We start from the raw sequence: 23,389 nt of genomic DNA on the forward strand, positions 1-23,389 counted from the left end.
TGATCAAGAAAGTCAGGAAGTGACATTCCATCCAAGTGCCGTGACAGATGTAGTCCTTACCCACTGGTTCGTCACTGGAACTCTTAAGGCAAACACTGAGTGGGGTAACAGCAAGAGTAACTTCTTCTTGACTTGATGTGAAAAGAACAATCGCCTCAGCAAGCACTCTACAAAATGTAAAGAAAACTACTACGTTATTTGAAAAACAAGCAGGAAAAAAAAGTCTTATTAAATAAGGCTCAAATCTTTAATCTGGAAATAAACAGGTTAGTCAGGCTAGATTTTTAAAAACTTACCAAAAAAAACCCCGTATTTTCTTTTTTCTATGTGAGCTGCAATATTTTCAGTGTATTTTAAAACGGCAACTTCATTTGACAGGCCAAGAAAATAGTAAAATATATTCTTAGTAAGACATGTGAAAGCTGCAAGATAAACCAGACACTGGAAGACAATGTTTTTAATTCTATGTTTTTATATGATCAATATATATTTTTAATGGTGTGCAATCATACGCCTAAGGGAGATATAAGAAAACAGGGCTGTTCAAATAGAACCTGCTGGAGACCCAGGTGAGGGTAGAGGTTTACAAACAGCCTGCTGCCTATATTCTCTTTCCCTTTGTTATTTGTCCTACATTATACCTATACTTTCAAGGTTGTCTTGACATCCCAAATGCCCTTTTATCCTGGGGCTCCCTTTTTAAAAACAGCTTTATTGATACAGAATTCACATACTGTACAATTCACAGATTTAAAGTTTTAATTTGTATTTCCCTAACTACTAATGATGGTGAGCACCTTTTCATGTGCTTTTCAGCCATTTGTATATCTTCTTTGGCAAAATATCTATTCAAATCCTTTGCCAGCTCTTAATTATGTTATCTTTTTATTATTGCATGACAACTTCTGGGATACTTTTTAAATTGAGGTGTTGTTAGATAAAAAATGAGATTCTTGGGGCGCCTGGGTGGCGCAGTCGGTTAAGCGTCCGACTTCAGCCAGGTCACGATCTCGCGGTCCATGAGTTCGAGCCCCGCGTCAGGCTCTGGGCTGATGGCTCAGAGCCTGGAGCCTGTTTCCGATTCTGTGTCTCCCTCTCTCTCTGCCCCTCCCCCGTTCATGCTCTGTCTCTGTCTGTCCCAAAAATAAATAAAAAAAAAAAAAAAAAAAAAACGTTGAAAAAATGAGATTCTTAGAATTTATGTGATGTTGATGTTAACCTGATGCTAGACATTAGCTCAGCAGTGTTTCTTGATGCCAAAATTTCAGGAACACCTGCCAAATTCATCTAGCAACTTTTCCAGTGTTGGGGGGAGGTGTTTTATAAGATACCAAATAACCTGACGTTAAAAAATGACAACAGGGGCGCCTGGATGGCTCAGCCGGTTGCGTCCATCTTCGGCTCAGGTCATGATGTCATGGTTCGTGGGTTGAGCTGTGCTGACAGCTCAGAGCCTGGAGCCTGCTTCAGATTCTGTGTCTCTGTCTCTCTCTGCCCCTCCCCCCCTTCAAAAGTAAATAAACATTAAAATTTTTTTTTAAAGACTCAGAAGGCAATATATAAATGCAAAGTATTATTAGGTAATATATTTCTATCTTGGTATCACTTAATATAAAAATCCAGTAATAGGATATTTTCAGAACTTTCTTGCCACTAAATCATCATTGCTACCATTAAGCAGTTATATTATCTACTATTATCTTTTTCATGGTTTCCTCTTCACTTTGTAAGGTGATCTCTACAAGTTAAATATTAGCTTTTTTAAAAAACATAACTGATTACAAAGCTTAATTCTTTACTATGTGCCCGTATTCAGAAAAAGAAAAATAAATACCAGAGAATTCATTACCTTGGTTGAATCACTAGTGTATTAGAACACATATTCTTTTCAAAAATAACTTGCAAGGGCTGACTTTCTTGAAAACATACATTATGAGTTCTTCTAATACCTTAAAAAGAATAAATAAACCTTTTAATAATTTTAAGTGCAAAACAAACTATTTAAAAAGTCTAAGCGTCGCAGCCAAACAAAATTAAAGTAACATTTACTATCTATCAGGCAGGTGCATACATAGCTTGAAGGAACACTATTCCTCCATAAATGTGTTTATCGCCCCCTAGTGGACATTATGCAACATGCCGGGTCCTTGGACAGTATCAGCAGAGCTCCCAAGTTCTTTTTTTTTTTTTTTTATTTAATTTACTATTTTTTTTATTTTTATTTTTTTTTAATTTATTTATTTATTTATTTATTTTTTAATATATGAAATTTACTGTCAAATTGGTTTCCATACAACACCCAGTGCTCATCCCAAAAGGTGCCCTCCTCAATACCCATCACCCACCCTGCCCTCCCTCCCACCCCCCATCAACCCTCAGTTTGTTCTCAGTTTTTAACAGTCTCTTATGCTTTGGCTCTCTCCCACTCTAACCTCTTTTTTTTTTTTTTCCCTTCCCCTCCCCCATGGGTTTCTGTTACGTTTCTCAGGATCCACATAAGAGTGAAACCATATGGTATCTGTCTTTCTCTGTATGGCTTATTTCACTTAGCATCACACTCTCCAGTTCCATCCACGTTGCTACAAAAGGCCATATTTCATTCTTTCTCATTGCCACGTAGTATTCCATTGTGTATATAAACCACAATTTCTTTATCCATTCATCAGTTGAGCTCCCAAGTTCTTTTGAAATACAGGTGAATTCTTAAATTGTGTGTAAAACAGTGATTGCCCATTACAGTTCACGTACTTACAATTCCCTTTCACTACCTTTTATCCACGTCTATTATTTCCAGATTTCTGGGACTCTCGGAAGTCAGACATGAACATCTGGTCTGTGGATTCTTTTCTTCCGAGAGGAGGAAGAGAGGAAGAGTGTACAGCTGTAACGGCTATGACCTCAGATGCCAGGAACTGTAGTACACATTTTACATACATGACCTCTGATCTTCACAATATTCCTATGGTGTAAGCACTTACTCTCAGAAGAGGAAACTGTAGCTGAGAGAGACTGACTTTCCAAGGCTATGCTATTTTAACATGTATAGTCAAAATTTGAATCTAAGTTTGAATACAGAGCTGATGTAATAAAACCCAAGTGGGCTGTAACTTTCTACAGCATAATAATGTTGCAGTGAGAATCAAAAGGGCTCACTAGAAACAATGTTTCTCAACTAACTGGGATTTTTTGGTACCAAATTAATAACAGCAACATTTATTAATTTCTTAAGTATTTACTGACCACCTACTACGTACAAAGCTGCATTAGTTAGTTTTTTATGGATAACAAACCAAAATAACAAACATTTGTTGTTTCTCACAATTTGACTGAGTCCTTCTGGTTTAGGCTGGCTTAGCTGTGGCTGGACATTTTGGATGGCTTCACTTTCAGGTCTAAGGCCTCAGTAGACAACAGGCATGGCGGGGCCTCTCACCACATGGTCCCTCATCCTCCATAAGTCTATACTGTGCTGCATTTATTCTCATGCTGAGGAAAAGTTCCTACTTTAACAGGGGAAACTGCCAGGCCTCTTAAGGCCTAGGCTTGGAACTCACAGAATATCACTTCTTTTTTTTTTTTTTTTTTCAACGTTTTTAATTTATTTTTGGGACAGAGAGAGACAGAGCATGAACGGGGGAGGGGCAGAGAGAGAGGGAGACACAGAATCGGAAACAGGCTCCAGGCTCCGAGCCATCAGCCCAGAGCCTGACGCGGGGCTCGAACTCACGGACCGCGAGATCGTGACCTGGCTGAAGTCGGACGCTTAACCGACTGCGCCACCCAGGCGCCCCCAGAATATCACTTCTATTGCATCTAATTGATAAAGCCCAAGGCAAGCCATGATTCCAGCTCGGGAATCAGACTCCAGCTTTTGAAGAGGGGGGTGTTGCAAATAATTTGTGAGATCTTTTTTTTTGGTAATCTACTACACAAGAACAATTTTAGGAGCTGGGGATTAGCAAAGAACAAATCAGACAAAAATCTCTATCCTCATAGTGTTTACATTCTAGGGAGAGGAGACAGACAATAAGAAAATAAATAAGTAAATAATTAATATGTCACAGGGTGATAAAGACCACAGAAAAGCAAAGCAGGAAAGACTAGGGAGTGCCAGTGGTGGGAGGTAGCAATTGCAAATAGAGAGGTCACGAAAGACCTCATGGAAATGACACCATCTGAGTGAAGACTTGGAGGAAGTGAAACAGCAAGTTACATGCTACCTGGGAGAAGGAGCTTACTGGGCAGAGGGCTTCCAACCCATGTAGGACCTCACTGGCCATTGAAAGATCATTGGCTAATACCCTATGTAAAATGGGGAAGGTGGTTTTTGTTTTTTTGTTTTTTTGGTTTTTTTTTTGAGAGAGAGAGAGAGTTTTGAGTGCTAGAGTAACATAAGCTGACCTATTTCATCTTTGCTTTCGTCCGTAAATCTTAGATGTACTACAAAGAGCATGGCATTGTGAAGGATCGCTGTGATTTCTATTTGGGGAAGACACAAATCTAAAAAGTTGGCATAGCTTACCTATTTTAAAAAATATTTTCGAGTTACTTTTGGAGGGACACGTAATAGATAGATGCTGGTGGTAGAAAGTTCAAAAGATACCAGAGAGACAGTGAAAAGTAAGTCATCCTCCACTCCTGACTCCTGCCAGCCCTGTACCCTCCACAGAGGCAACTACCGTTACCGGTTTCGCAGGTACTGTTCACAAACAGCCCCAGCACACACAGCACAAGCATACCTCTAAATATTTCCCTCAAGCGAATACTGGCATTGCCAAAGATGTCCAGGCTGAGAAATGTCTAATCTGTCATTCCTGATGCTCCTTTTCTTGCCATCGGCTTCCTTCACCTTTTACCTTATGAACAGGTGCTAAACACTTTCAACCTGTGCCTTTGATCACACTGCTCCCTCATCACAGAATGCCTTCCCATTTCTGCCTGCTGGAAACTTACCCAGATGTGATGCCACTAACCAGAAAGCCTTTACTCTTCAGCTTTCTCTCCTTCGAGTCTCTGGCTCAAAGAACATCCACTGTCCCTTGTTCGAGTAATTTGGCTTGATGTACCTCTTCGCTGTGGTTTTTCTAGTTTCTAGTTTAATAACAATAACGATCTCCCTTGGTAGCATGCAAATGGCATAAACATTTAGAAGTCCTGTTTCCCCCCTGGGTCATTTATTGGCTTTATCTTATGCTGCACAAAGCACTGGACTGTAATGAGACAAGGGATTTTTCATCAGAATTGACTTCTCGGCCACCTGGGTGGCTCAGTGGGTTAAGCGTCAGACTCTGGATTTCGGTTCAGGTCATGACCACATGGTTCGTGAATCTGAGCCCTGCATTGGGCTGACGGTGCAAAGCCTGCTTGGGATTCTCTCTCTCTCCCTCTCTCTGCCCCTCCCCAACTTGTGCTCTCTCTCACAATAAGTAAACCTTAAAAAAAAAAAAAAAAAAAGAGGAACTGACTGCCTTCTTTGATAAAATAGTACTATAAACAACAACAACAACAACAGCTGAATTAATGCAAATGCTTAGTAATGTATTTGGCCTAAATTCTGGCATAAGCTCGCTATCTTCTCACAGAACAGTAACAACAATTTAGGGCCCAGGAGCCAGTCGATGGACCACGCTGAGTAGTGGGTGTCTCATACCATCTGCTCCTGCCATGGGATTCCTGGCGCTATGAAAGAATTCTACCTGCCACTTCATAAGCTCTATTTCAAACTTCCCTCAATGGGTCCAGAGAACTCTTTCAAACCTGAAGGGGTACAGCTAAGGACGAACCATTAGTTTGGAGATGTTACATTTGTAGAGTTTAGAATTTTAGGGGCTAGTGATACTTCAAAAATCTTGTAAGTTATTCAAATATTCCTCAATCCCTGTAAGTTCACCGTTGAGTTTAAAATCATTAGCACATCTGTAGAATGCCCAAAACTTGAAAACTTGAAGGAGTCCAACCTTCTTGACATCACTTCATTAAAGTATGCGTATGATTCAAAGTCTTATTTTCATTCAGTATCCCAGTGCACTCCTCTTATGGAAGCTCCCCTCTGCTGGAGTCCTGTCCCCTTGAGCCAGGACAGAACATATTAGCAGATGGTTCATATCCGAGTGTGTTCTTCAGGAACTCATGGACTCATTTTTAGAAACTCTAGGGCCAGTGCAAAAGAAAAGTATGGAGAATTGGAGGAATTATTAATGACATAAATATTTCAGCTAAATCTTGCTTCTCAGTGGTATAAATCCTTTTTTATCTATTTGCAGATGCTAAATAATTCAAGAAATCACTGTCACAGAAACTTTTCATGGTTAGACTTAGAGAAGTCAGTCCTTTTTAGTAGCTCGGTTTTTTTTTTTCAAGTGTTTTCTATCAGTGAAGAGAGCCAGATTTACATCACTATCCTTAATTTCTTACCAAATCCCAAATATGTATTTCTAGCAGCTTATTGGCTATCCCTGCCTGCCCAGGTGATTTTTCTCAACTAAATTTGAACGTTTCTCTACCAGATTATAAATATAAAGTTGCAAGCTTTATTTTCTGGGTACACACAGTTTGGGGAAGTATAACTACTTACCTAATTAAGTAGCAGCATCTATCTCCTATGTTCCCCTTCTTTCCTGAGCTGTCCCTTCCCCATTTTGCAGCTGCCATGAGGTTTGGGTGGGATTGACTGATGGGCCCTCATTGGTAGAAATTAATTGGTATAATTTTATCCCCCCCTACAATTAAATTTGGACCAGGTATGATCCTTAAAGAGGGAATTTCCTGGCCACGAAGATTAGTTTAGGTTGGTCCAGTCAGAGCAAAGGCAAGAGCTTTTGTTTAATGGATACATGAGGTAAGGCTCTCGCCCCCACTGGATGTGAAAGAGGAAGCATCTAGCCTCAGCTGCTGCTGCAAGCCACCTTATTATTGAAAGTTTATCGGAGAAACCAGCCTTCGGATAAGGCACGTGGAGGAAAGGAGAGCTGAGTGAATTTTAAAAAGAAAAAGGAGAGGGAGGGGCACCTGGGTGGCTCAGTCAGTTGAGCGTCTGACTTCAGCTCAGGTTGTGACCTCACACTCCAAGAGTTCGAGCCTTGTGTCAGGCTCTGCGCTGACGGCTCAGAGCCTGGAGCCTGCTTCGGATTCTGTGTCTCCCCCTCTCTCTGCCCCTCCCCTACTCATGCTCTGTCTCCCTCTGTCTCAAAAATAAATAAAAACATTTTTAAAAATTAACAAAAAAAAAAAGAAAAAGGAGAGGGGCACCTGGGTGGCTCAGTCAGTTGAGTGTCTGACTTCAGCTCAGGCCGTAATCTCGTGGGTCGTGAGTTCAAACCCCACATAGGGCTTGCCGCTGTCAGCGGAGAGCCTGCTTCGGATCCTCGGTCTCCCTCTCTCTCTCTGACCACCCCCACTCATGCTCTGTCTCTCAAAAAATAAAATAAAAGGAGAAGGAAAAGAAGCAGCAGCTGCTGCAGCCTGAACCAAACCCACACCTGTGACCCAATTTTGAACTTTTCATTTCCATGAGCCAATATTTCTCCTTATTGTTAAAGTTAGTTTGAGTTAGATTTTCTGTGGTTTTTTTTTTCCTGTTACTTGCAACTTAAAGCATCCCAACTCATATAGCTTTCCTACAAAAGCTACTGAAATCAACCAATTGGAGTGCCTGGGTGGCTCAGTCAGTTAAGTGTCAACCCTTGATTTCAGCCCAGGTCATGATCTCACGGTTCATGAGTTTGAGCCCTACGTTGGAATCCATGCTATTAGTACAGAGCCTGCTTGGGATTCTCTCTCTCTGCCCCTCCCTTGCTCGTGCTTTCTCTCTCTCAAAATAAATGAATAAACTTTAAAAAAACCAACCAATCACAAGTATTAGACAGTAATCTAATCAATCTGCTTGAGAGATTCTTAAGAAACTGAAAAGTTGGTTGTTTAAAATCTAGCTGGAAATAAGGGTCGAGGGTAATTGTAATGACAGCAGTCATTGACTCTCCAGTACTTCCTCTGTGTCAGACACCACGCTATGTGCTTCACACAAGTGATCTCGCTTTACATTCACAACAACCTCCAAATGCAAGGGTAAGAGTATCCCCATTTTACAGAAAAGAAAATGAAAGTTCAGAGAGCTGATAAGAGAAACACTCTCCAAAGGCCAGATATACAAAGGAAGCCCTGTTAGATTTCTAAGTTAGCATGACTGTTCATAAATTTTGTTCAAACCAAAAGGCTGATTAATGGCCTGCCACGCACACGTTGTACATCTGCTTTGAGAACAAGTAGCCTAATGAAAATCACATTGTCAATGCTCCTGCTCCTGCATTCCTGGTGATTCCTGCCTATATGCTAATCTATCATCTTTCGAGCTTTTACAAAATGTAGAAACGTATATAACGCTGTAAGAACTGTTCATTCTCTAGAGCACTTTCTCCCCCGTGAAGAGTGTGTTTCCCAGGCAGCTGTCCTAACTTGGGCTCGAATAAACTCTTACTTTCAGAGATTCTAAAAGCTTTGTTCAATTTGTGCTGACAAAGCTTATGCACTTTCACAAAGCTAATAAGAAGCATAGAAGGGGCGCCTGGGTGGGTCCGTCGATTAAGTGTCTGACATTGACTCAAGTCATGATCTCACGGTTCCTGGGTTCGAGCCCCCTGTCAGGCTCTGTGCTAACAGCACAGATTCTGTGTCTCCCTCTCTCTCTGCCCCTCCCCCACATGTGCTCTGTCTCTCTCTCTCTCTCTCTCTCTCTCTCGAAAGTAAATAAACATTTAAAAAAAAAAAAAGAAGATGGGGTGCCTGGGTGGCTCAGTCGGTTAAGCGTCCGACTTCGGCTCAGGTCAGGATCTCACAGTCCGTGAGTTAGAACCCTGCGTCGGGCTCTGTGCTGACGGCTCGGAGCCTGGAGCCTGTTTCAGATTCTGTGTCTCCCTCTCTCTGACCCTCCCCCGTTCATGCCCTGTCTCTCTCTGTCTCAAAAATAAATAAACGTTAAAAAAAATTAAAAACAAAGAAGAAGAGGAAGAAGAAGAAGAAGAAGAAGAAGAAGAAGAAGAAGAAGAAGAAGAACAACAACAACAACAACAACAACAACAACAGAAGAATCCATACCCAAGTCTGTGATGTCAAGGCCTGCTGTGCTTTTAATCATGCTCTTTACGTGATTCTGCTATTACATGAACTAAAGTTCAAAGAAGGGGGAAATCATGTTAAATCATTGATATTTTGCAGGGGAAAAATTAAAGATTATAATACAAATATGAGGTGAAATTTAAGTAAGACATATAAGATAACTGTAACACTCCAATAACCTTCCAGAAGACCATTCCGTTACAAAAAAAGATGTGGACTAATATCACAAGCATGAGCTTTTTTTTTTTTTTTTAATGTTTATTTATTTTGATAGAGACAGAGACAGAGTGTGAGTGGGGTAGGGGCAGAGAGAGAGGGAGACACAGAATCTGAAACAGGTTTCAGGCTCTGAGCTGTCCACACGGAGCCCGATGTGGGGCTCAAACCCATGAACTGTGAAATCATGACCTGAGCCAAAGTCGAACGCTTAACCGACTGAGCCACCCAAGCGCCCAGCATGAGCTTTTTTAAAGCATACAATTCTACATGCTAATGTCAAATAAAATAGCAGCAATCATAATAAATACAACAAGCTAACAGAGAATGGGCCAATGTTCTTTTAAACACTTTAGAACTATAACTTCCTCTAACTCATCAAATCCTTCCCTAAAACCCAAGGAAGCTGGTACTAACATGACCCTACTTTACATTGGGGGGGAAATGAGGCAAACAGATGGAAAATAATTTGCTCAAAGTATCAGCAAAGAAAGGGCAGAGCAGGATTCCACCCTAGACCTTATGGCCTCCAGAGTCCATGCTCTTAACTACCGTGCTATACATACTTAAAAGCATGTAAATGTCCCCTGGGTACGTTTGAATATCTACCACACAAGGCTGGGAGGCAGAAAATCTGTTTTACAGCTTCGTGTAACAGAGAGAACGTATAAAAGTTTTGGCTCCTATTACTGTGACTTACTAATTTTGTGACTGTGGGCCAGTTACCATGCTTCCTTCAGCCCCAGATATAATACTATGTGCCTCTTGGAGGACTTTCAATACAGGTAGGCATGATTCTTTTCTGTTCTTACCAAAGAACGCTGTTACCAAGGCACTCTTACAGAATATCATCAAGCAGCCAGTTAATTTTAGAATCACCAGTTGTTTGAATTCAAAAAGACATTTAAAAAAATTTTTGGTTTGTATACAGGCCAAGCTTGTGCCACTGATAAGTCAAAAGAGGAAAAACTGAATACAAATCATTTCATAATACTTCTACAGAGACAAGATAATACTTTCCAAGTATTTACAATGGCCCTACAACAAAACCACACAAATTCTAAGCAGTAATGCAATGAGAAGTCTTGACATGCACTTTCAATATTCTAAACATGAAAAATATTAACAAAAAACACATGATACTTTAGCTTTAATTATACCTACCATGTCTGCAGAGGAATTCAATAACCACTTTACATTTATCAGACCTGGTGAATATTTTGCACTTCTCTACATTTCTTTCGAGGGAATTCAGGCATCTAAAGATGGGCAGAATTGACTGTAACACAAATACGTTATAGAACATGGTTTGGTGTTTGGTTGTTTGATTAGTTTAAAAGAACTAACAAGAGTATGTATATTTATAAATGAATAGATTTGTTCCCCACGCCCTTTAAGCCATATATTAAATGCAAGGTAGATGTTATATCATATATAATAAATATTCCTGCAATACGAGAGAAAAACAGGGCCACTTATATTTACCTTCATTCCCAATTTGCAATTTAAGTTTGATGAAGTCGAATCATTATCATTCATTTTCACTGAGGTTGACCATTGATAATGTTGAAAAAACACAGGAGAGAAGAGAACACATCCGTATGCTGACCGACAAGAATTCACAGATCTTAAAGCAAGCTGGAAAAATAATAGTTATCAAGGAAAAAAATCAACGTTCTTTAAAGGGTTCATTCAAAAAATTCTATTATGTGTAACACTGCAATTAAATATAGGATGTTAACTGGATTCTATGGACTACATTTTACATATGAATTATTATAGACATTAAATAGGTTGCATTATCCACTATGCATTGAATTTGCATACCTACACACACAGGTACACATCTATATTGAACACGTATAGGTATTAACTCTAATATCTTGCATGTTGAAACTGTAAAGTTGTAAACACCTTTTAACTTTAATGCTCAAAGTGGCAGAAAGCAACGTAAAAGGGGGTAAAAAGATTGCAGCAAAACGGCAATCTCTTGTCCTGTCTAAAGGGAGAAACCATCCATCAGCGCCAGCCAACTATTTCCGCTTGGGAATGCTGGCCCCAAACTGTCAGATATTAAGTTTTCAAGAGAAGCAGAAAACTCCGATCTTTATGTGGACTCCCAATTTTTTAAGTTTAGAAAATTATTTCTTTTTTTTTTTTAAACACAGTGCAGTCCCACAAAACACTTCTGCAAGCAATATCTAGCTTCTCAACCACCAGTTTGCAATTTCTGGTTTAAATCTCTTGTGGTTCTCTGCATGCTTTTTAAGTTTAATATGCTCTAAATGTATTCAGATATGGAAAATAAAGATGAACAATGAAAGGGATAATTACAATTTCTGGATTTCATAGTAAACATTCAATCTGGACTGGGATCTATAAACAACTTCTTTTGCCTTAATAGATGGTCTATTGGTCACTTTTCTTACTTACACCTTTTTCAGATGGGTCTAACCACAGCTCGTCACTGACTCGTGATAGAGCTTGGATTGCTTTCCCAAATACTACGGAGCAAAAGAAAGGTATGGTTTACATTTTTTCTCTCAAACAATAACAGCAAATTGTAGGACTACTTCAGCATTCACAGGACTCAAGATAAATTCATAAAGAACAGTCTTTTATAGACTAATGCTACAAATTGCTTTAAATACAGAATACTCTTGACAAAATGCTAGACACATAGTAAGAGATCAATAAATTTACAGAGTGAGTGTGCAAAATGATAAAATGCAGTAACATTCTTCCTTTCTGTACTGTAGCAAGCCAATTTCCATACTAATGTATTTTTAGACTTGGTTTACCACCCCCCACCCCTGCCCAAAAAAAGAACTGTGAAAATAGAGCATGGAGAGGTTGAAGGGATTCAATAACTTCACAGGTGGCAAGGTCAAAACAAGTCACATGAAAGAAATCAGAGGCATTTAAGATGCAGCTCTGAAATTTGAAGGTAGCACGCAAAATGCCAGATCTCAGATCTCACCAAACACACTCAGATGCCCTGTAACAGAGGCCAGGATGAATGACATATTGGTCTAATCTGCTATGACACAGTTCATATTCTTATGAATTATGAATAAGTACAAAATGTGACAAATGGATATGGAATACTATGCTGCAATAAAAATGGATGGCCACAGCAATCCATGGAACATAGAAAAAAGAAAAATTAATTCCAGAACATAAAATCAGGTTACAATATTAAGAATCAAGGGTGTGTGAATTGGGTGTGCCAGTCTCAAACTGAGATGGGATGACCAATGGTGGGGGCGGGGGGGGGAAGAGGCATTTCTCCCTTTTACCACTTCACATTCAACACTTTTTCCTAGAGCTGCCTGTTGCAGACCCTTCATTCCTCCAATGACTAGGTTTTGAGCACCCACTATGTTTGGGGTACAACCCAAGGCAATGGGAGTAGAGCAGTGAACAGGACAGGAACGGTTCTGCCCTCACCGTACATACAGTCCAGGAGAAAAAGCAAAAACAATCATACAAATAATTGCTTATCGAGAAGTGAGCTATATACTGCAAGAGAACTTCCTAGAACTCTGAGAACATGGAACAGCTGAGGGCCTGTGCTTCCCTTTCCTGTTCATTACTACTACTCCATATTTGTCCTCAACACAGAGCAAGCCAGCCACAACACAAGATGCCTTTCGAGGATCACTTCACACCTTACAAAATGTAGGAAACCACTGTTTTCCTAAATAGAAACTTTAGGAAGTTTCTGAAAATCCTTGTTTAAGTACTATTTGTAACATGCAATAGTTCCTATACATTCCCATCTATTATTGAGCTCTTTACATGCATCTCCGTTTCATTCCTACAAGGCCTATAAGGAAAACGTTACTATTCTCATTTTATAGATGAAGAAACTGAGCAGCGCCCCCTCTCCCCCCCAAGTGATTCAGTGGCTTGTTCCAGGTCACACGTCAAAAAATAGCATTTGGAATAAAAAACAGGTTGATGCTTTTCTCGTGGCACTAAAACACTTCAAGGGTCTAAACATTATTTTTTTCTCCCAACTCCACCCAACACTGTCCTTATCAGTGCTCCCAATCTCTGTTCCAATGTGCAACTTCATTTCATGGACACCCAAGAAAATAAATACTACGCATAAATAAAAGCAGATGGGCTCTCTTTCTTCCCTCAGAAGCTACTAGAAGCTTGGGTGGGCGGCGGCTGTTGGTGGCCAGGCCTTGTGTCGCCAGTCATTGAGCATAAGAGCAAAGGAGAAGACCCTGAGGCCGAATCTGCGGCTTTCTCTTTTCTTATTCTTTTACTTTTTTTTTTTTTTTTTTTTTTTTTTTTTGGTTTTCCTTTTTCTACAAAGGTAGGCAAAAAAGGTCGCTCCACCTTTCACCTGACTGCCGCTCATCCCGCACTTCAGCATGGCCGCAGCCCTACAAGCAGGGCCCCGAGGCGCGCCTCAGCTCGACGGCACCAGGTGCCCGGATGTCGGCCGCACCCTCCGAAGCTTCGAGATCTTACTCCTCCCGCCACCCTCCCTTTCCCAAAGGGCAGCTAAGTTTGACGTCGCGGAAGGGCCTGTACGGGCCTCCGTAGGCCGTCTCCCGTCGACCTCCTCTGTCATTGGTTGAGAGCGAGGTGGGCGGGTCGCCCCGGAGCCCGAGGAAGAAGGCGGCGGCGGCGGTGGTGACTGAGCGCAGCCCTGTGACAGGATGGTGAGGAGTGCAGATGCGGCGGCCGAGGCCTAGCTCTCGGCCGCGGTGCTGCATCGTTGGGAGACGTTGGGAGTCTCTGAGCGAGGGCATGGGCGATCTCGGGGGCGTGGCGGGCGCAGCCCAGGTCCGGGCCTGGAGAAGGCCCAGGGGGAGGGCAGGGGAGGATCAGGGGCAGCCACCGCTGGGTGCGGCCGGCTCGCACCCCCGCCCCAGGGACCAGAGGACGTCCGAGGGGGGAAAGGGCCCCCCTCAGCGACTCGTCCTGTCACGAGACCCGCGCGCCCGAGCCGGGAAAGACCTTTGGGCCTGGTCCTCTAGCTCCTGAGAAAGGGGCATGGTCCCCTCCGTTTCCAGACGTTTCCCTACTCCTTTCCCTTAAAAGGCACCTCCCGCTGGTGAGGGTATACCAGTTGCCTGCCGCTTGCGTGGAAAGCTGGCTTCTCGGATGCAAAATGGGAACTAACGAGCAGAATCCCCTATCCATTTTAGTTTGCCGTCCGAGAAAAGGGAATACAAACTATCCCCTTAGCCCCTGCAATTTAGTGCAGCTGCCATTGAAAATTGGTAGTGAGTCAGTCCTCAAAGGACTGGATGTGGCTCTTAGAGTGGCTGGAACTGTTGTTTCCTTAATGGTTTATGAGCTCCTTGAAATTGGAAACATTTGTGAATGTACATTTTTTCCGGGTAAGGAGCCAGTGTGGGTGCCGGGGCGGCGGGGGGTAGTTTGTGGAGCTTTACCTCGTCAGACTCATCGGACTGCCCTGCCCGCTTCAAGGCCAAACCCCACCCGCTGGCCTCCAGTAGGTGTCCGCCCCTGCGACCGTCTTATATAAAAACTCGGGAGCTGCTGCTGGAGAGGACTCCGAGCCACGATCAGATTTTCAAAGGTGTCCTTCACTCCCTGAAAAGTTAACCTGTTCAGAAGGAGCTCTGATTATCTCGGTGTTTGTGTTGGTGAGGGTAACTGTAAAGGGACTTCTATTTCTGATGGGCATCCATTGCACGTTTTAAGATTCCCACGATTGTGTGACAAGCATAGCCTTGGAGGTGGTTGTAGACGTGACAGCCAAAGATTTATGGTCTGTGCGTCTTTGTATATGTGAAAGGTTTTTAACCCCGTCTTTTGATTTTTGCTTCTAAGCAGACTCCAGTTTAGAGTGATCGGTTTACAATAATTTTGAGGCAGTTATTCCTGAGAGAAGAGGACATATGATTCCATACTCATGTTCCTGAAGGGTTTTTTGAGAAATGAACACTTTTTATAAAAAAAAAAAAAAAAAAAATTTTTAACATTTATTTATTTTTGAGACAGAGAGAGAGAGCATGAACAGGGGAGGGTCAGAGAAAGAGGGAGACACAGAATCGGAAACAGGCTCCAGGCTCTGAGCTGTCAGCACAGAGCCCGACGCGGGGCTCGAACCCACAGACTGAGATCATGACCTGAGCCGAAGTCGGATGCCCAACCGACTGAGCCACCCAGGCGCCCCGAGAAATGAACACTTTTTAAGGGGAGTTACACTGGAACATTACTTGTCACGTGAGATAGAACTGGGCATAATTTAGCATTAGCGGACTCTTTCATGATTAAAAACGTTTTATTTGGCAAAGTAGACTAGAAATATTCAACACCTGGTATACAGGGTCTGTGGGCAGCAAATTCAGGTGTGGAGAAGGTCCAGTTGTAGCTGGAGGAATGTGTTTGGTTTTGTATCATCTTTCGTTGGTGGCTTCATCACTTGATAATGTATTCATAGTGCTGTGTTAGATCTTCTATACAAAATAATGATCTAGCTGCAGCATAAATTTTCCAACTACTAGAATTTTGAGCATAAGAGAATTAAAATCAGTATACTTGAGGAATTAGTCCTTACGCATCCAGAAAATGTTAGCTTTCATTTACATTGTTACTGGTGAATTTTCCAAATTGTTTTACAAAATTTGAAACAGAACAGGAAACAAAAGAGATTGGAATCATGGTAGAGAAGAGTAGAAGTAGAAAAAATCGACAAGGCAAATTTCTTTTACAGTGTGTTTGTGTGTGTGTGTGTGTGTCCGTGTGTGTGTCATGTTTAAAAATACAGCAAATGGTTCTTTTGGTATTGTTTTGAGCAAAGCCAATTTTTAACATTTTCTTTCATAACACTCAGAAATCATTAACAAGTGTTTGCATATTCATTTGATATGAGTTTTTGTTGCTCTGTTTTTGGTTTGTTTCTTTTCGTTGCTTTCTTTTAACATTGGTCATGTTTCACCCTTTTTTTTCATTCCCCTGTCTGCAATCAACTTCTTCATTCCACTAAGGCTGGGCACAGAGTAAGTTTCTTCTCTTAGCTCCTACTAACAATGGTGGTCGGGTGGCTGATTACTGGGATTTCACCCTTTTACAATCTATCAAATAGGAAATAACCAAATTCCTATGCTTTGATTGGGTTGGTTCTTTATTTAAATTTAACAAAGCTGCCATTTCTAGGATCTTTTGCTGTCTCAAAAGACTACAAACTTTGCCTAACCTGAACTGTCAAAAGTGTGGAATTTGGGCAAGGACGTTCCTCAGAGTATGACATTTGTTATGTGACACTATCTCCCCTATAACTTAGTCACCTATATGAAATGAGAGTCTTACTAAGGATCTTTACTAGTTTGAGATAATTTTTGTTTGGTCATTCATATAGTTATAGCTTTAGACTGCTAATATCTTTAGACTTAGGCATAATCCGTAATACGTGATAGAATTTAGGTCATCAGTCATTATAAAGTATCGTGTCTTACTAATATTCTTTCTAGCACATTCAGATTCAACAGCTGATTATCAGTCCCAAAGATTTTGAACCTGCTATATATAGACGTATTCCCTTTTACGAGTAGTTGGAGGGTTTTTTTTTTTAATATAGACATCTATTTTCTACCTTTTTCTCAAATGCCAGCTTCCCACATTAACTATGTACTTCAATCCATATCTGAAGGGATCCCCCTCTAAAGATGAAGATTGTTCTGTCTCCAGGTACTTTTGCATTGATTACCAGTAAGGGTGGAAACTTCATAGTGGTCTTTAGTTTTACAGTAAGATGTTTTATCCACTAAGATCTGGATTGAAACAATTAAGTCATTGAACAAATAACCAGCTGAAACCACACTTTAAAAAGAAGAAACTTATTTAACAATTTCTTTTAAAGTATGCTAATTGTGTAACCTCGTGTTACCTCAGTTACTCTGTGTCCTGATAACAGTTCCTTTCCTTTGTAATCATGTTGATATTTGTTGCAAGATGAATCAAGTTTGTTTTAGTAATAATTTTAGTTTGACACATTTTCATTTTTGATTAATTTCAGTTTACAAAGTCTATGGTGGCAAAACTATTTTCTGATTGTATCGTATTTATTTAATGTTTTCTTTCTCAATATTAAGGAATAGTCATGCCTTCTTTAAAAGCAGTTAAAGGGCATGTACATTTATGGATGGAATGTCTGTGTGGGAAAACATCCTGTTACAGAATGAGGGTGCTTATACCAATCAACATAAGAAATTGATTATTGTCCTTTGGGGGGCAGATATTACTTCAAAATGACCTTTTGACAATATTCCATTAAATAACTGAATCAAATAATGTTTATATTCAAATCTTGAATTTTCAAAATTAAAATTTTACAGGATTGAGGTTTTTATTTATTCTTTTATACTTAAGTGCAAAATTTATTTTTGTCATCTGAGACTATGTTGCAACTCTAAACCACCTCCTGCTAAATTCATGACTTATTTAGTTGATCTCTTTTTTGTTTTGTTTTGTTTTAATCTCTAATGCACATGAAAGACTGTGAAAATGTTATTTTAAATTTGGGAACCAAACTGAGGGTACATAGGCAATTTAATCTAGACAGTAGAAATATGACAGGATTTTTAATAAGGAAAGAAGATAACAGAGATCATAATTCAAAAGCACGTGTTTGTCCTATCGAAACTCTTTGAAGCATAGGCTGTTTTTATTCCTATATACTGTAGAACTAATTGTTTTAGGTAAAATATTATAAATTTTGGCTACTGCTCCTCCATATAGTTTAGTAAACAGTCTAGTAAACATAAATTACAGAATTAATTTTTTTCTCTATCACTACATTTTTAGCAATTCTCTTTATTAAAGTTCCTGGAACATTGGAATCAGTATATTAGGTTTTACATTATAGCTGGAGAACTAGGAATTACCGTATCACACCTCAAAAATGCCAAGTCCCATAGGACCCAGTAGTGTATTTTTCATTTTGCAATTTTTTAAGTGTCATTTATAGGTCTCTAAATGAATTGCTTTAGAAAGCCCAATTTTATTCTTGGTAAATTGAATGATGACCTGTATTGTGAATGCACACCTATTTATGACCAAAATAAGGTTGATTAGAACAGAGTAGGTTACCATATGCGTGTTTGTTTAAATGGTCATGTTAAGAACTGTATGGATAACTTCTGCTCTTATGGGTTCTGGAATCTCTGCTTAATTTAATTTAAAAGGGGAGTTAACAGAGAACATCTTGTTTTGACATCATGTTTGACATGACACCTTGTCTCACCTTGACACTTTAAAGTTGGTGTTGGTATTAGGAGACCTGCACATCCCACACCGGTGCAACAGTTTGCCGGCTAAATTCAAAAAGCTGCTGGTGCCAGGAAAGATTCAGCACATTCTCTGTACTGGAAACCTTTGCACCAAAGAGAGTTATGACTATCTCAAGACTCTGGCCGGTGATGTTCATATTGTGAGAGGAGACTTCGATGAGGTGATGTATTTCTCTTTCCATTCACAACTATTTCTTTTTCTTAATTCTTACATATATAAGCTTTATTTTTTACACCTTAGTTTTTCAACTGTGAAGGTCTTTTGTTGTTGTTAACATCCCAAATGCAATTTTTTAAGCTTATTTATTTATTTTGAGCAAGGCGGCGGGGGGGGGGGGGGGGGGGGGGGAGCGGCGGGGAGAGAATCCCAAGGAGGCTCCACACTCTGAACGAGCCTGATGTTGGGTTCGATCCCATTACCGTAAGTAAGATCATGACCTGAGCGGAAATCAAGTCGTTGGATGCTCAACCAACTAAGCCATGCAGGTGCCCCCCAAATACCAATTTCCTACACATACTTGTTTCTTACTCTTTGCAAATCACTGATAGTAGATTACTCAATAAGCATATTAAATACTTGTTCTGACTAAATTGATATGGACTAAAAGTGATTGTGTTGCTATTTTTTGTAGTGATATCATTTAGTTTATAAAGTTTTTTTTTAATTTTTTTAATGTTTATTATTTTTGAGAGAGAGTGCGAGCAGAGGAGGGGCAGAGAGAGAGAGAAGCAGGCTCCAGGCTCCTAGCTGTCAACACAGAACCCGAGGAGGAGCTCGAATTCACAAACTGTGAGATCATGAAGTCAGATGCTTAACTGACTGAGACACCCAGGAGCCCTATAAAGTTTTTATTACTTCTCACCACCACCTCTACTACCCTGTTCCAAGCCACCATATCACTCTTATATTCCAGCTTTCTCATTCTACCCTTCCTTCCTCCACAATTTGTTCTCTAAGTAGCAACCAGTGTGATCCTTTTTAGGCGAAGTAACATCACATCACCACTATGCTGAAAACCCTGCTGTGGCTCCCTAACTCCAGGGTTGACAATAAAGGGGCATGAGGAAGTTTTGAGGACTTGATAGAACTGCTCTGGGTTTGATTGTGGCAGAGCTTACATGACTATATTTGTCAAAAACCCTTGAATTGTACACTAAAAAGGGTAAATTTACTGTATGTGAATTATACCTCAATAAACCCGACTTTAAGGAAAAAAGTTAGAAGTTCTGGGATTCCAGCTTTGCCCATTAGTTAATAATGAGATTTTAGGCAAATTACATCCTCTTAGTTTCCTCTCACGTAAATGATTGGAATAGATGATTTTTAAGGCCCTACTCATACTAACACTGTTTGATTTAGCATGATAAATCTGATTCTAGTGTAAAAAATTGCCTTTTATTTCTGGGAATATAAGCTTTTTCATAAATTAACTTAATTGGTGCTGTTTAATGGGATTCCTTTATATCAAACTGAGTAAGTATAGTATCTTTTTCTTTTTTTTAGTGGATTAAAAAAAAAAAGTTCAGGGATACCTGGGTGGTTCAGTCAGTTTAGCATCTGACTCTTGGGTTTCAGCTCAGGTCATGATCTTGTCGTTCATGAGTTTGAGCCCTGCATCAGGCTCTGCACTGACAGTGAGGAGCCTGTTTGGGATTCTGTCTCCCTCCGTCCCTCCTTTGCACACGTTCTCTCCCTCCTCTCTCAAAATAAATAACTTAAAAAAATAAAATAAATTAAAAAAAGATTTCGGGTAACTTTCCACCTGAGAGCAAAAGACAGGGAAATGAGAAGGAAGGCACAGACTTGTTGTCAATAATTAGAATATAGGTTTGGTTTGTTAAAAACATATTTGGGTTTCTGCTTGTGTTATGCTAAAGACAGTTTCAGTAGCAAGAATTAAAATTTTTTGCTTCTGATTGCTAAATTCACAGACCCTGGAGCCATACTACCAGGGTTTAGATCTTGGCTCAACCACTTATTACTAAGGTGTGACCTTAAGCAAGTTATTTTAACCTCTCTGTGCCTCAGTTTCCTCATCCATAAAATGGGGGTCATAACAGAAGCTGCCTTTTGGGATTGTTTGTAAGTATTAAATAGGTTGATGTTTATAAAGCCCTTGGGATAGTGCCTGCTTCATACTAAGTACTGAATAAGTGTTAACTATCATTATTACTTGAAACCATCTATATAATTATTAAAGCCTGGGATATAATGAACACATCTAGCTTATAGGTCGTATGCCTAGAATTGTTAGGTAGAGGAAACTCACAAATTTGGGGGAGTAATTATTTTCCACAGCATGCCCCAAAGAACCTATATTCTACAAAAAAAAAAAAAAAAACACAAGAAAGGGATTGCATGGTAAATTCCAGTTTACCTGGAGTAAGTTATGTTTTGAGCATAGTTGTAGCCTTAGAGACTGAGGAGAAATCAAGTATTTAACAAATGGGGGTGCCTGGGTGGCTCAGTCGGTTAAGCATCTAACTTTGGCTCAGGTTATGATCTCATAGCTCATGACTTTGAGCCCTGCGTAGGGCTCTGTGCTGACAGCTCAGAGTCTGGAGCCTGCTTCGGATTCTGTGTCTTCCTCTCTGTCCCTCCCCTGGTTGTGCTCTCTCTCTCAGAAATAAACATTTAAAAATATATATTTAATAGGGGTGCCTGGGTGGTCAGTTGGTTGGGTGTCTGACTTTGGCTCAGGTCATGATCTAGTGGTCCGTGAGTTCAAGCCCCATATTGGGCTCTGTGCTGACAGCTCAGAGCCTGGAGCCTGCTTTGGATTCTGTGTCTCCCTTTCTCTCTGACCGTCCCCTTCTCACACTCTCTTTCTCTCTCAAAAATAAACATTAAAAAAATTTTTTTAAATACGTATATATTTAATAAATGTATTGGTTGTGGAGCACTGTATCCAAACATCCATATGGGATTCAATGTTTAAGCAGGTTGTTTTTTAAACATAAGTATCTCTGAAATATATATATGTTTTCATGTCTGTTTCTTATCTTAGAATCTGAATTATCCAGAACAGAAAGTTGTGACTGTTGGGCAGTTCAAAATTGGTTTGATCCATGGGCATCAAGTTATTCCTTGGGGAGACATGGCCAGCTTAGCCCTGTTGCAGAGGCAGTTTGATGTGGACATTCTTATCTCGGGACACACACACAAATTTGAAGCATTTGAGCATGAAAATAAATTTTACATTAATCCAGGTTCTGCCACTGGAGCATATAATGCCTTGGAAACGTGAGTAGGAATTTGGGGATTTTTTAAAGTTAATAATTGCATGTGTCGTGTTTCATAAAGGAGAAATGCAGCCATTTCAGTGATAGCCTTTGTGGCATTCTTCTTTGGGTGATTATTCTTTTTAATACGTAACAACTCGAATTCTCCTTGAATCCAAATTGTCATTGTAAATTGAAATTTTTAGTGCGGTGCTTTTTAGTACAAAACACTGACATTATTTATATTTTCTTTCAGAAACATTATTCCTTCATTTGTGTTGATGGATATCCAGGCTTCTACAGTTGTCACTTATGTGTATCAGCTAATTGGAGATGATGTGAAAGTAGAACGAATTGAATACAAAAAATCTTAAAAGCCAGGCCTATCTTGCTGGTTTTTTTTTTTCATTCCCTGTTCAAATCAAGTAATTAAACATTTATGAGCCACAGAATTGTATCACTTTTATAATATTTTGCAGTAAAATATAATATCTTCTGTTAATACAGTGTTCCAAGCTTCTTATAAACTGTTAAGAATATATTCCGTTCCCGTATATGATTTATATGAAAAAATGTCCACCACCCAGTAAATGGTCACGTGTTAAGAAAAATTTATCCTTGTAAATATCTTCAAAGTTGATATTTGGAACTTTATTACAAAAGTAGTGCATGAGGAAAAAGAATCTAGACTTTCTTGTATACATTTTTCTCTTCACTAATAAACAATTAACCTTTCATTTATACTTTCTTGGTAAACTTGTTTTAATTTTTTAAAATCATAAAAGGGGTAACTGGCTGGTCAAGCATCCAACTCTTAATTTTGGCTTGGGTCATGATCTCACAGTTTGTGAGATCTGTGCTGACAAGGCAGAGCCTGTTTGGGATTCCTGCCCCCCCCCCCCGCCCCCCCCCCCCCCCGCCCACCTCTCCCCTGCACCTGTGTGCGTGCGCTCTCTCTCTCTCAAAATAAATAAACTTTAAAAAAAAGAAATAAAATAGGCTCCTGGGTGGCTCAGTCGGTTAAGCATCCGACTTTGGCTCAGATCATGATCTTGTGGTTCATGGGTTTGAGCCCCGCATTGGGCTCTCTGCTGTCCGTGTGGAACCCACTTCACTTCCTCAGTCTCTCTCTTTCTGCCCCTTCCCCGCTCTCTCTCTCTCTCAAAAATAAATACACATTTTTTTTTAAAGTTAAAAATTCTTAGGGCGCCTTGGGTGGCTCAGTCAGTTGAGCGTCCGACTTCAGCTCAGGTCATGATCTCACAGTCCATGGGTTCGAGCCCCGCATCGGGCTCTGTGCTGACCGCTCAGAGCCTGGAGCCTGCTTTGGATTCTATGTCTCCCTCTCTCTCTGCCCCTCCCCTGCTCATGCTCTGTCTCTGTCAAAAATAAATAAAACATTAAAAAATAATAAATAAAGGGGCGCCTGGGTGGCGCAGTCGGTTAAGTGTCCGACTTCGGCCGGGTCACGATCTCGCGGTCCGTGAGTTCGAGCCCCGCATCAGGCTCTGGGCTGATGGCTCGGAGCCTGGAGCCTGTTTCCAATTCTGTGTCTC

At 40.3% G+C, this 23,389-nt stretch overlaps 2 protein-coding genes across 3 annotated transcripts in view; one reads left to right on the plus strand and one right to left on the minus strand.

Annotated features, from left to right (window-relative positions):
- RAD9B (RAD9 checkpoint clamp component B) overlaps positions 1–13,793 on the minus strand; it is a 31,089-nt gene extending 17,296 nt beyond the window's left edge. The window contains exons 1-6 of one of the 2 annotated variants that reach the window (XM_058691254.1): positions 13,681–13,793; positions 11,761–11,831; positions 10,813–10,965; positions 10,492–10,606; positions 1,850–1,949; positions 61–167 (exon numbers count right to left, since the gene is read on the minus strand). In XM_058691254.1, coding sequence (XP_058547237.1) covers positions 61–167; positions 1,850–1,949; positions 10,492–10,606; positions 10,813–10,965; positions 11,761–11,831; positions 13,681–13,717 — 583 coding nt within the window. In that variant the 5' untranslated portion in view covers positions 13,718–13,793. The remainder of the gene's footprint in view (positions 1–60; positions 168–1,849; positions 1,950–10,491; positions 10,607–10,812; positions 10,966–11,760; positions 11,832–13,680) is intronic. The other variant, XM_058691255.1, reaches the window with a different exon arrangement.
- Positions 13,794–13,894: 101 nt separating this feature from the next.
- VPS29 (VPS29 retromer complex component) lies at positions 13,895–22,576 on the plus strand. Its single transcript, XM_058691267.1, has 4 exons — positions 13,895–14,009; positions 18,581–18,772; positions 21,620–21,855; positions 22,090–22,576. The coding sequence occupies exons 1-4, from the start codon at positions 14,007–14,009 to the stop codon at positions 22,205–22,207; spliced, it is 549 nt and encodes a 182-aa protein (XP_058547250.1). The 5' UTR covers positions 13,895–14,006; the 3' UTR covers positions 22,208–22,576.
- The last annotated feature ends 813 nt before the right edge of the window (positions 22,577–23,389 follow it).

The sequence above is a fragment of the Neofelis nebulosa genome, chromosome 11 (assembly GCF_028018385.1).
Source record: "Neofelis nebulosa isolate mNeoNeb1 chromosome 11, mNeoNeb1.pri, whole genome shotgun sequence".
Classification (NCBI taxonomy): Eukaryota; Metazoa; Chordata; class Mammalia; order Carnivora; family Felidae; genus Neofelis; species Neofelis nebulosa.

What these genes read in the sequence shown, in the direction of transcription:
- VPS29 (XM_058691267.1), top strand. An exon ending in TGAGAGGAGACTTCGATGAG is followed by an intron (nt 18,773 to 21,619) that starts GTGATGTATTTC and finishes TTCTTATCTTAG; the next exon opens with AATCTGAATTATCCAGAACA. An exon ending in GCATATAATGCCTTGGAAAC is followed by an intron (nt 21,856 to 22,089) that starts GTGAGTAGGAAT and finishes ATTTTCTTTCAG; the next exon opens with AAACATTATTCCTTCATTTG.